This window comes from Anopheles moucheti, chromosome 2, assembly GCF_943734755.1.
Source record: "Anopheles moucheti chromosome 2, idAnoMoucSN_F20_07, whole genome shotgun sequence".
Lineage (NCBI taxonomy): Eukaryota > Metazoa > Arthropoda > Insecta > Diptera > Culicidae > Anopheles > Anopheles moucheti.
In genome coordinates this window covers 2,016,373-2,030,268 of record NC_069140.1, presented here as the reverse complement: position 1 = coordinate 2,030,268, position 13,896 = coordinate 2,016,373, and the positions used below count along the sequence as shown (strand labels likewise).

At 46.2% G+C, this 13,896-nt stretch overlaps 1 protein-coding gene across 1 annotated transcript; it reads right to left on the bottom strand.

Annotated features, from left to right (window-relative positions):
* Positions 1-490: 490 nt before the first annotated feature.
* On the bottom strand, positions 491-12,469 carry LOC128297308 (nose resistant to fluoxetine protein 6). Its single transcript, XM_053032932.1, has 10 exons — positions 12,157-12,469; positions 3,546-3,808; positions 3,298-3,473; positions 2,919-3,205; positions 2,489-2,623; positions 2,170-2,428; positions 1,934-2,099; positions 1,564-1,869; positions 1,175-1,492; positions 491-1,094 (listed from the first exon to the last, which is right to left on the bottom strand). Exons 1-10 carry the CDS (start codon positions 12,467-12,469, stop codon positions 969-971), a joined length of 2,349 nt encoding a protein of 782 aa, XP_052888892.1. The 3' UTR covers positions 491-968.
* Between the last annotated feature and the right edge of the window lie 1,427 nt (positions 12,470-13,896).

Genomic DNA, 13,896 nt, shown 5'->3' with positions numbered 1-13,896 from the left:
GCTTTTAAGGGTAGTTTCCATTCGGTGAGAGTGCAAGCAGGAGCGAAAAAGCGGTTAGAGCGAGCAATTTTTGTACGGCAAACGTCTCTTAGGGCAACAAGCAAAAACTCCAAAAATCGCATGGAAAATAACTGGAAAAATTCGATCAGTTCGTGCCAGTTGATGAGCTGATATAATAAATAATTCTTTAGCACGTCGTCGTGACATGGTCCGATCAACAATTATTTTCCAGGATGCTCGGTCCCTGGCTATAGTTTCTCATCCATGGAGATTCCCAATTTCCGACAGGCTTTGCTTCACCTGATCCAGCCAACAAGCTCACTGTGCCCCCCTGATGGTCGCTATCGAACACCTTCTTGGTGGGGCATGAGTCCGGAATCCTCATTACATGCCCCAGTCATCGTCCTTCATAAATCCTTCATAACTCTCAAATACTGTCATCAATTATCACAATCAGAAGCCCATCGCAAAGTCGTTTTGTTTTGTTAAATATGTTTTCACACCCAAATTATATTTACATTATACACATCGCTATCGATCACGATCAGTCTAAGTTACTGTAACAAAACACTTACTGAGCACAGTTTTCATACGGTATCTATATTAAACTTATCCTTCTAATCCTACTATGAAGCATGCCGGGTTCAGGCACGCCCAACAGAAATCACCCTTGCTAGTAATGTATGTAGTAAACGTACTGTCTCTCTAACCATACGAGTCGAGCACGCAGCATCACCACAATCGAGAAACCCTCGCGTCGGCGGAATTGGTGGAAATTCGGAAGCTCAGCCTCAGTCCGTGCTCACACTAAACACACAAATGCTCACACAAACAAGCGGAAAATACACTGATAAGCGTTTCGTTTTGCTACGCTGCCCAAACCTGGGTAAACCAAAGCATTAGTTCTAGGACGCGGCCAACGATGAGGGTTTTCCGGGGTTTTGGTTTTTGAACACCGTCACGTGTGTTTAGATACGTTTCTTTCGGTTCGGCGAGAGTATTTTAAGCATCGTTACGACGGGCGCTTCGAATGAAAGCGAGATGATAAATGCAAGCACGTAGGACGACACCACTTGGCCCAGGTAGACGGTGGTCTGTGGGGAATAAAATCGAAATACGATCAATTGTAACAGTTTCAGACCGAGATAGCGCGACACGGCGTCATTGAACTTACCAGCGCATTGGGAGTCATGTGGATCGGAGAGTCTGACTCTAAGGCGTATATTCGGTTGATGATGGGATGTACCAGATAGGCACAGTACGTCACACGCGAGAACGGATACAGAATCGGGGTGGACAACAGCTTGTTAACCCATCCTCCATACCCAGACGAACACGCTACGATAACCCATCCACATCCAATGGCCCAGCCGGTATGACTGAGCGAACTGTAGGCTGCCGCAGCCGTTTGTGTGAGCGTCGTATTGTACAGACCGAACAGAAGATACAACATCATCATGGTGGAGGTCACCCATCCCGAGATTACAGTCAGCTGTAAGATACGGTCGGAAAGATCTCATTACTTGGAGGAACTGGGCCTGTAACTATTTCACCACCACATACCAAGGACATCTTGATTTTGCAGTTAGTCTTAAACAGAATCCACCCAACGCTCATGCCCACCAGATACGGTCCCAGCCGCGTCCAGGGTTTGTCGTAGATCTTATCAAACAGTGCGAATGGATCGTCCGCATCGGGCATGTGATTGTTGGAGAAGGCAATATAGGCCGTAGTTGCCCAAGCCGATATCATAAACACGGACATCATGGTAGCGGCAAACTTGAAGTGCCGTACCCCAATAATCAGTATCAGCGCACCGATGATGTAGAACTGTGTGTCATCTGCCAAGTACCAACTCCAAAGCATACACTGAAAGCATTGAAGATTGGTATTAGTGGAAGAGATTCGCTGTAGCCAGAAAGAAAGAACTTACCATCTGCTCCACTGGGAAAAGTGTGTTGATGTAGAGTATGTTACGCCACCAATACTTTGGACAGTTTACGTGATCCTGAGTCGGTGGCTCAAAAACTGAGTTCTGTTCCAGATAACGCATCACTACTTCCACTACTCCGAGTACGTACAGGTATGGGGCAGTTAATCTAAAATGACATTTACCCATTCGATGATCTTCAAATCTTCCACTGAACTCCTCCCAAAACCAATAGTTACCTCACGAATCGATAGCCAACGAGACCGAAGAAGTGGAACGTACCGGCCGTAAACTCACTCACACCCTTGGTCAACTTCTCCAGCTTACCCTTGGCATTTGTGCGGAAATAGATGAATGATACCAGGAATCCACTGATGAAGAAGAACGTGTCCACACTGTAAGCGCCGTTTAGCACGATTTGGAACAGGAACTCCTTCTCCACCACCTTCCGCAGTTCCATGTTGTCGGAGTATTTAAACACGACGATCATTGTGTGGCCTGCAGCAAAGGAATGATTAAACCATCGCCATGACAACATCATCCAAATCTTATACTCACCCAAGATAACCCACGCCATAGAAATGGCACGAAGTCCATGGATCGAAGGGATGGTATCGTTACCGACATTCTTGTCACAGATCGCTTTGAAGTTGGTCACCACCGAGAAGGACAGCAGCAATTCAGCCCACAAACCTAAAACAAGAAGTGCAACCAGACAACTCAGTAACTCAGGACAACCGCATCTCGTCATGCTGGTTAGGAAGGGACGGAGAGATTATGGGGAATTTCTTCGGGATTTGGGTTCTATACCACCAACAATTAGCCAAACTCTTATTAACACACGAATGTACACACAGCTCTTGTTACATTTGTTAGTGAAGCCGTCCAGGAATGCCTAACCAGCGTTCGGAGATCCCGGAATGCTTGCGCACACTGATACACAGGACGGAGACGATCCAAGACAAGGATCCGACCGGGCGGAACTTACTCAACTTGGTTTCCTCCGTTGCGGTCAACTCCACGGCAAGGTTCTCATCGGAGTTGTTATTGTTAACGCTCGTCGGTACCCGGATTACGGTGCAGTTACCTTTGCCGTTCTCTTCCGGCTCGCGACGCGTCAAATCGTACGTTGTGCAGCCCAACCCGTTCGTCATGTCCCCGGTCAGCTCCTTGCAGTAGCTCTTGATGCGCATCTTGGCTTTGTAACGACGCCGTAGCACAAGATCGTAGCCGGTGCCGCTGATCAGCAGGATAACCACGATTACCGAAAAGATGCTGTCAACGGGAAATTTAGAGGATTAGGCATTAAGTTGATCTGAGACTGCTAATGATGACGATTTCTCAGACATCCGAGTGCTACAACATACAATAGGATCCGGAAGGTGAAGTCATCCCAGAGTGAGAAGTTGTTCAACGTAGGAGATCGCACACCAACCAGCTCCTGTTCAACATGTCGTCGACTGATGTCCAGCTTCAGTAGTGTCTCTACATCGGCAATGCTGCAAGCACTCGGAAGGCAAAGCCCCACAACGACCGTTCGAATCTGTAGGCAAAATGAGAAGGAGCTCATAAATTTATATCGCTTGATGAACTTTCCCCCAATGCTCACACTTACCGCATTGAATGATTCGGTACCGTTGATTAGGATTTTAGCCATGTAGAACCCAGGCACGAAGGGAGGATTTTGATGCTCCAATTCGGACGACCCAAGGAAGTTCCCATTGATGTAGGTGATGTCCGTGTTACGGCCCTTCTTTTTTGGTGCAGGATCGGACCCACTGTCGTTCTGATAGATGTACGAGCACTGATCCATCGAGCCCGTCCAGTAGTTGTTGCCCCAGAAGAATCCTTTCGTATATTTGCCCGACGAGTCATCCACTGCAAAAGAAGGCAAATAGCTTTAGTACACCGAACTAGAATAACGACACATCATTACTTTAATGGCAGTTTTAACGGCATTCTCAACGCAAATGAATGGTTTGATGCGAGATGCATCAACAAGCTCATCATACTTTATTCGTAAAAGTATTTTCTACTAAAACGCCACAATAAACGGGTGATAGATGGTTCATCCACACCACACCTCAACGGGAACCTTGAGACATCTAAATTGTTCATCGTTTTACTGCGTAAATCAATCATCTCCCGGGTGGCAGGAATACTCAAAGCACTCACCTACACCGTACCCTCTCTGTGAAGCTTAAACTTTGCCCTCTGGCTCTCCGTGACTCCCTGCACAAGGTGAAGGCGTTTATCGAAGGGGACTTTACCGTGGGTGACAATAAACGGTGACTCTTTATCGCCACCGGACAATCCTTGTCCACAAGGCTTCCATATGATCAGACAGAAAAAAAGAGAGGAAGTGAGAGAGGTGTTATCGCACAACGCACTAGGAAACCACCTCAAGGTTTCGACTAATTGTCAGTGCGCACAAAACTGATAACATATTGAGTCATTTAGTCGTAGGACACCGGATAAGCTAGACACTGATTAGCATTGAATAATTTAGATTAATTTAGCAAATAAAATCCTTTGCGCTTCAGCATGGAGACAAACATTATCATCTTTTTCGTTTGTGTGTGTTTGTTTTTAAGTCTATAGTTTGGCGAGTGCATAATATGCACAAAAGAACCAACGTTATCTGATGGCTCCGATGGCCTTGAAGACACATTTGCAGACAAAGAATTTCGCCTGATTTAATATTTAGGATGCCAGGAAATGTTTCCAAAACCCAAGAAGAATGTTATAGATTTCCATTAGAGCCTCCCAAGCATCGATTATGATAACATCAGCAATATTTCAGGAAAAGAGCAACCGTTAGACCATATATCCTGGATTAGGTTTCAATAGTTTAGTCCTCATTTACAACCCAAAACATATTTTTTATCGCTCGAGTTTACAACCTTTCCCAGTAAGAGGTCAACAAGTTTACCAGAACCGACTCTTGCCACTTGCTGTAGGAATTCTTATCATTGTCTCATGATTGTTTCCACCGATGCAGGAATTATCCGCTAAAGTTCATTCTCCTCTCATCGAAACATCGGGAACATCGTAAAACGAACCAATAGCTGCTGATCTCCTTGAAACAATGGTACCCCGTAGGCCTCGGAAGCCATCCTGAAAGAACTCTCCCGAAGCTTTACCACCGTTCACTGAATCACTACCTTGCGACCTTACTTACTTTAAAACCCATTCACTTTCGTTCGCCAAAGTACCTCCGGCAGAGATCATTCTCCGGGGGACCTTCGTCTCCTGGGAGGACCTTGAATGATCCATTCCTTACCGTATTGTCGATCCTTACGCATCCAACAGTCGTCGAGAGAAATCCTACACGACGAAATGGCATGAAATCTAACAGCACAAACCCGTTCCCGATGAGAAGCCCGATACAGCCACGGATGGATGGAGTTCTGATGTAATGTTCCCCGTCCCGGCAAAGCCGCGCGGTGCATAAATCGGTCAGGGGAACATTTCAAACACTTTCGTTAGCCAATCGGGTCCCCGATCCTGTTTTGCACCGCGTCCATTCAGACGGACATACGGTTGGCATAATCGACTTCATCTCCAACGTCGGGGGGGTTTCTCCCGGTTTTGATTGCGTGTCTATTTTCACTTTTTTATCATTTCACCACCGTGCTCTCCTTAACCGCAGCATGGCGGCACGAATGCGGGAAAGGAAAAAGTTCAAACACCGTGTCTTGCGCCAAAATGCAAAACAGCTGTGGCGTTGTGGCCTCGCTGTTGGCTATTACGCGACTACTACTGACCCATTTACCAACCGGTGAGAAGCCAGAAGAGGTGACTTATTAGGTCTCTCCGTACGGCATCCCAGTGTGTGGGGATTAGCTTGGGTAAGAGCATGGTAATTTGGAGTTTGTTTCTACGATTAGCGGTTGGTCCGTCCGCGGTCTAATGCGATCGTGTACGACAGTTTCAATAATAATCGACTGCCAGTATCAACGCTCCTTCCTTGCCGCGGCAGCCTTCGAATCGTTCGACCCTGTCCACCAATCCTGCTGCGGTGCAACGATAATGAGGCTCTCAGGCCTTTGCCTTTCCTTTACATAATCCATCCACACATAACGAAAAACACATACAATCAGTGACAACACATTGCAATTGGGAATACAAAAAAAGTGCACAAATGCAACGCCAACCGTCCAACAACTGCTTGCTGTCGTACAGAGCAACAGAAAACTTTCGAAAGCCCACATGCCCTTAGTGGTGTGGTGTTTTATCTTCTTGCTTTCCTGTTGCAACCGTCCATACTGGAGACGACCATACTCAAGGACGAGCACCAAGAGTGGTTTTGTAAGTCACGGTACGGGGGACGAAATTTTCGGGCGCTCAAAAAAAAATAACAAACATCCCTGACCAGAGTTCCTACATGAAGAATGCAAGTTGCATTCGTTTGTGTTCGCAAATGCGGCTATCCCCTCAACAGAAGAGCGTGAGGTTAATTTTACGCACAGAATATCGTCTCGTACAAAAAGAGGACATCTTACATACGCTGCATAATGCAATGACTCCTCCGACATAACCGATCGGGAAGGGCAACAACATTTTCGGTTGACATTGAAAACTGCCAAGAAAGGAAAAATGAAATGGGATCAAACATAAACAAAGCCACGAATTTCGGGTGGCAGTGCTGCGTGGATGTTCGTGGAATGCACAATGATGATCAAGCGTGTCAAAGTCATACAGTCCACGTACGCACCGCGTCCCATTGTTAGCGGAGCGTTCATTCGGTCAGGATCGTTATGTCGCCCGCTTTCCAAAAGGGTGTCTTCCCCGAGGACCTTGAATGATGACAAACATTCGATGGCAAACTGCCGATTAACGGAACGTGAGCCAACGCCAATCAAAAGCTGGCACCATTGGCTCCTGCGCCACACATACCATCGAAGGGAAGGGCGGAAAGTACGCGGACCAGACACTAAATTGCATGGATGTCGAAAAATTCATGGCCATTGGGTTAAATGTAATCGCCCAACGAAAGAAAGCAACCCCACCGCACAGCAGTGCTGGAGGTATAAGCGATATAATTGCGCTCGTGCGCTCGGGCGTAGTGACACAGATCGTACGAGACAGATTGTTAGTGACCATTGCTTTCGCAATGAGCTTCACCAGTCTGCCGAAATTTCTCTCGAGGCTACGAGCTCTAGCTGTTAGACGGTTACGGTGCCATAGGGATGCACAGACGAGCAAGATGTAGTACATTATTTTTGGATACAAAAAAACGCCAACACAGCACACTCCAAATTCCATACATTAGCATAATTTTATGAGCTTTCTTGAATTCGTTGAGGAGCATTTACATTATTTTAAGGGTCACATTGTTAGCCCTTCAGTTTGTCAAGAGCGTTGGTGCTATGAAAGAGCAAAGGTCGCATGAGATTTCTGCCCTATTCAAGATGGCGCTGATGATGATGATGGTGATGGTGGAGCCAACGTATCATACACGCAACACCTCATCATCATCACCAGCCCACAAACCAGCTCACTGGCACTCAAATCGTCGGATCGTTCATCTGGCGGTGCTGTGACCCGTGCTCCCAACACAACACCACCTTAAAACAATGACCTAAATTTCGGCTACACTGTTCGCCTCTTCACCTGTGCAGCCCATTCACGTGTAAAGCACGCGCCGGTCCCTTGTCCCCTTGCTGCCACCTCTGAAAGATGCCTTCAAATTCAACAATTTCGCTCGAATCGACCAAACTCGCTTGCGTTACAGGTGATTGATTGGGGAATAAGACGGTACGTAAGAAAAATTAAATTAAATCATCTTTAAAATGAGTCCAGCATCGTGCAAATACGAAGAACTTCAATGAGAGACCAAAATTAGCAAGCGACGAACCTCAAAACATCAAACAATTAAATTATTAAAATTTTGGGGTTGTCCAAAATGACATTATTGCATTCCACGTCACAGTAAATGCAACGCTAGAAGCTTTATTAGCGAAAGCACTTTAATACTGAAGAAAATACCTCATCCTAATACAGTCGCTCCTTGCACATGCCATATTTTGCCTAGCCTACAGCCTTAGGCGACCACGTGACCTTCTTTTATCGCGCCAAAAAAAACCCTAGAAACGTCACACCGGGCATGATGGCCAGTACGATAACAATGCGTCGTGCTTTTGACACGGGGGTGTTACTTGTTACCATCGTATCGACAATGACAACGACGTAAACGGAATGATGTCCGTTAAAGCCCACCGTCATCGTTGCATCACTTTCCTAGGTTTGGTAAAGCGACGCGAAACGACAACAAAAAACCAACGATCGGGAGAGGCAAAAAAATGAACCGTTGAGTGTGTATGCGAAAGAAAATGCGCAGAAACAGGTTTTCCTGTACGAAACGCATCCGAAAACCCTCCGATGGTCAATGGACACACGAATACACTGCTGTACCTTGACTCATCTTTCCGCAACAGGATGATCATTTGTTTGTATTTCACCGTCGTAAAGACGACGCTACAGCATGTGTCCCCACGGCACAGCGATAAGCCATTATTGGACGCCCGTCACTCAAGGGTTACCGCTGTATATGCACCGAAAGCACTCTCCTTTCGTACTTTCGTTTTCACTTTTCGTATTTGGTTGTGACGTAATATGCGCACGCGGTTTGCTTTGTGGCCACCACATCCCAGCTGCAGTCTCGGCAGGTGAGTGAAACAGCGTGTGAAGGGAAGGAACAGAATGATGAAGTTGGCAAGGAGGAAGGAGCAGGGTGGGGAGCTTTTGGGGGAGCAGTGTTGTGCCAAGTCAAGCGTATTTACCCCGTATGCAAGCGATGCCGGTGAAGAAATCGATCGGGGCCAGTGGAAGGAGCTGTATCTGTTGTTACGCATTTGCTATTACGCGCGATCGCGGCGCTCGAGCTCCGATTGAGTCAGCGGCGAGAGAAATTATGAATTCGTTTGTTAGAGGGAAAATACGGAATGGCGAAACGTTTCACAGCTGGCAAGAACTGGAGAAGGGTTACGGAGCAGAGGATGCTCCGCAAACACGCAAATGTCAAACGCTGCCAAAAAGCCCCATTTCTGGAGCATGAGCTTCCAAAAGACCCTATTGCGCCATCACCCTAATGGCCGGAATTGATTATCATCGTCTCGGGAGCGGGTTCACAACCCGATGAAGAGCGTGGACCCCTCAACAAAGAAGGAAGTGACCGTACACAATGGCGGATCAAGTGCCCTGACATTCAGCGGTACTTCAACTACCATAGGTGATAGGGTGGGAAGCGGCAACACTAGTTTCACTTTTTATGATCGATCAGGTTTGAACTTCAAATTGCACCAACGGGGGGCAAAACTGTCCGGCGACAGAGTTCATGACTAGCGGAAGGCAAGATGTTGTTTGACCACATTTTGCCGAGCCCGACTCCCAGCGACACTCAGAGTTGAACAAAATTAGCAAAAAATGCACGCTGTTTCTTGGGTTGGAATTCGCCTCCACTTGAAGATACTGGGAGGAAAGAAGATACGAAACGACAATTATGGTGCCGGGAAGAATATTCCGGAAATGTTCTCACCACATTTCAATAGTGTCCTCGGAAGAAACCAGTTTTGCTCCTAGAAAAGAAAAGTGACTCAAAATTTGCTATGCAAATTTTAAATCTTCGACGCATTCAACCCGTTAGATCAAATCCACCAGAATCCGGATATTCCACCAAGTGGTATTATACCATTGCAACCGAATCGAGCAGAATGCTGTTGCGATGGGAACTGCTCACACGCGCAGGAATCTTCAATGCCTTTGTTGGGAAATGTGCAATTTTTCCAGCGTGATGAAATTTACCGAAAAAATAATCCCTCAATTAACACGGCAATGATTCACCGGCACACAGCCGTAACAAGCGCACTCAGCGGCGAATGAGGACAGCATACTATATTACGCCACCAATATTGACTAACGGACATTATTACGAGATATGGTCCACGGCAAATTTGTTGGAAACATTTTAACCGTCCTTATATCATCGTTTTTCGTGAAGATGCTCCACGGGATGACCTTTTGGGCATTTTAGACCACCAGGAAGATCATATTTGTTGTTCCACATGACCTTCAACGATCGAAAAACTGTTTGTCAAACATTATGCTTTCAAATCAATCAAGAAAATAATCGTTTATTATTAGCTTTTAATTCATAATGAGGCGTTTCAATTCCAACCGGTGGGAATCTTTCGTACGTGAAGTTTCGTGCACTTTAGCAATAACAAACGAAACCCTCCCAGGGGTGCATAAACGACAACCTTGACAGTAGAATCTAATCATTACAATAATCACTCGAACTTTATGACCCACACGAGTTCGATTGTAGGTGTTGCCTCTCGATTGCAAGGAGAATACACCCTTCTCACGTGATGTTTCCCGCAAAAGGGAACCACAAAGGTAATAAAATCCCTACGGAATCTCTCACTCGAAGACGCGGATCCAGCTTGCGGAACAAATATCCACTAGCGAAAGGCAAGTGTTTGTTCGGTTGCCGATGCGGAATATCTACATGATCGGTTTCTACATCCTGCGGGGTGTGTTTTTCTTCCCCGTTAATGTCATTACCACTTTATCAGTGTACGAATAGTTCAGTATTGACCAGTGCCACATACTAATGGGCGATCCAAACAAACGAAATGCAAACAACGCCACCAGTGTCCATTGCCTTCTAATGGACGGCCAGAGCAGCACGGTAGACGTACAGCGCAGAACGTGCATTATGTTTGTTTGTACTGTAATCGTCAGCTTCCCACTAAGTACTCCAAAACAACAACAATGATATCAACCCTCGTGCTGGGAATGCCCATAATAAGGTAATCTTCCACAACGCGATAGGTTGGACTATGATTGATTGACTAGATTGGAATTGACAACTCGCCGAAACGACAGTACAAAAAACCATGATTGATCCTAATCCACAATCACCCATCAGCGGTTGCTAAGATGAGATACTGCTGGGATCGCAGAGCTAGCCGCAGTCAAGAAATCAATCCAATCGACCCTAATCGACCAAAGGTAATCGTTGCTCGTAGCCAAGGGCCATATACCTCGCAACGGCACAAAAAATAGCATCAACAATCCAAACACACACAGAATCCGTGCGAACCCACGAGAAGAAGAAAAACGAAAAAAAAGCCCCTCACATTCTCAATGGTTGTAGCCAATTCCGATTGAAAATATAGTTTGTTCACGAAATTATGTAAGCTTTCGCCATCATCGCTTCGCCACCCCATCTGTTTACGCTCCCCTTCCCGGGGGGCTACACTCTATTGCACCACCCCCTCCGGTGGGGTTGCATATATGATTGTGTGTGTGTGTGTATGTGAATATCAAGACATTTTCATTTCGTTTTTCTTCGAGCGCATACAAACAAACACAACACGGAAAGAGCGAACGAACCGTAGAAAGAAAGAAAGACAGTCAGCGTTGATCCTCACCATGGCCTGAATAGCATTTTCCTTCGCCATCTGGGGCGGGGTGGGAATAGGGAGATGGCGGAGTGTAAGGGGGGTAGAGGGCGGTTTGCTGTTGGACGATTTGTTGCTACACCATACGCTGCCAATGCCGTCATTATGGCATTATGCCACAAAACGCTACAACCCCCCCTTGGGCTGGTGATCGCCGACTAACTAAAAGTGCAGCATTAACACCACCTTTCGGGGGGATTTGTGTGTTTCTGCGTGTGTGTGTGTGTGTGTGTGGATCAGGTATGAGGCAGGAGTGGATAGTAAAGGGCATGCGAAGAAAATCACACCACCACCGCATAACAAACAATTCGAAATGAAAAAAAATGGTAACACACATTAAAGGCAGCGGAACAGTAGTTTCGATGCGCGTCATTACACGCGTTACAAATGAAGACGCTAGTGGGCACGGGAAAGGACGTGCCCGGTACACTGGCGGACCGCCACGGCGGATAAGGAAATTCGTTTCTTCCTGACCCAGAAGAGTGGAAAAAATTATGCCAAATGAGTTGGAACGTCCAGTAAGAAGAGTAAAAAAATAAGGGAACATTTTTGAATTTAAATGTTACTTCTGTTGTTTTGTTGGGGAGGTTACCCCCTTTTAACGCGGACGTAATGTTACATCCGTTTTACAGGTATACTTCCAACACATGCACCGATGTACTAGGTGTCATTCGGTACGGAATTGACCGAGGTCACACCACCTTTCGACCCCCCTTTCATTATGATGAGACAACAGACAGAAAATAGTACACTCACTCTTTAACGCCCACAGCTTCTCCGTCTGCAGACCCTGCAGATACTGCGTCATCTGGTCGCCACACTGTCCACTAAGACGAGGCCGTAGCGTACTCCATCCGTTGGCGATGCGTTTGATGTCGAACACGGTCAGCTTTTCCTCGAGCAGTATCAACCGATCGAACGAGAAGTTGACGTTCTGATCCGTTTCTTCCGTGCCGACCGCAGACACGTTCGCATCCTGGCCGAATGCCGGTTGCGGCAGCTGAGCGCCGAAAAGTGTCAACAGCAGCAGTGGGGCTTTCCATCCCCACCAAATCCTGTCACGTTTCATGGTTGTTTCTAATTCTGCTACGCGTGCTTTGTTCGATCCTATCTTCTGATGCTGCAAAGGGACTATTTATTTTTGCACTCACAAAGATCCACAGATATTCACAAGCACAAACGGTACTCCGAGAAGAAACTCTTCCTCTGGGACAAGAAATATGGTGATCACTACGATTTCCGTTGACGTTACGTTACGGTGATCCACCTTCTTTCAGCAGCTCAGCACTGACTGTTGCTGGAACCGGAGCGTGAATGGAAAGAGATTGTTTGAGTATTACACAACAACGTGCCTCGCTCCAGGAGTACACACGGGCCAAATCAGCCGAAACTGCATAAGAAATGCTCAAATACTATCACAACCCACTACCAGAGCAGATGAGCTCCGCTTAACCGAGGCGCACCGACCGAGTGTTGTAATCAATTTCGCCCACCAAACAACAAAAGCTCTTAAAACATCTCCAACGCAACTGATACACTTTTACACGCTTTATCCATCCGGTCACACTTTTATTTACAATTCAACTTTTACTTTGTCTTAACCCACTAAAAAAGCTCCCTCCACTCAACTAAGATTTCGTCGTTACACGCTATTTCCTGCACTTTCTTTTGTCAACAGAAATAATCCGTACTCGGGGAAACACAATGGAATCCTTCATCCCCCACTGCACTGGGGTGAGGCTGGAGCCTGAACCAAACGACGACGGGCAGACGGGACCGAACCGAACCGGATGCACAACCTGCACGCCCGAAGACTGCAATCGAAATGACCACGCTGCTTCGAACTGAACCGCGCGTTTGCTACGTCGGTCGACGATCGGCTGTAACGTAACGCACGTAACGTATGTGCGGCGTGTGCAGCCACAGCTACGAAACGTTCGGTTTTCCCTTTCTCCGTCGATGGTGGCAGTAACGAGCTAGTAAGGACGAGAGCGTGTGCTTATTGTCTGATCGAGTGGAGCGCTTGCGTAGGAAAGGGATTATTTATTGGAGATCGCAAGGAAAGACGTATCTCTTGATGTGTTTGTCGTCTTCCTGATGGTTTTCGGGGATTTATAGCTCGGATCCAAGTCGTTACGTTTATGTGGAATAGTACACAACGTGGTTTTTTGTTTTAAAATTTCGTTTAAGTCCATTTTAAGTTTATCGTAAACGTTACCCAAATTTTATGAGACACTTCATCCCAAAAGTAACAAGCCGATAAGCGATGGGAGCTTATCCAATTTTTGTTTTTTTCAAAGATAATGAACTTTATCACTTGAGAATGGTACATCTTCCTTAATTACAACTACAATTTAAATACAACACAATATACAACAATGTTGAATATTAAAATGAAGAAATTTGAAATTAATTTATCTTCTTTCTAGTTCATCTGTGCTGAAAAGGTCCGCTTGAGGAGTAAACTGTTACAACTCGACCTTGAAGACCAAGATA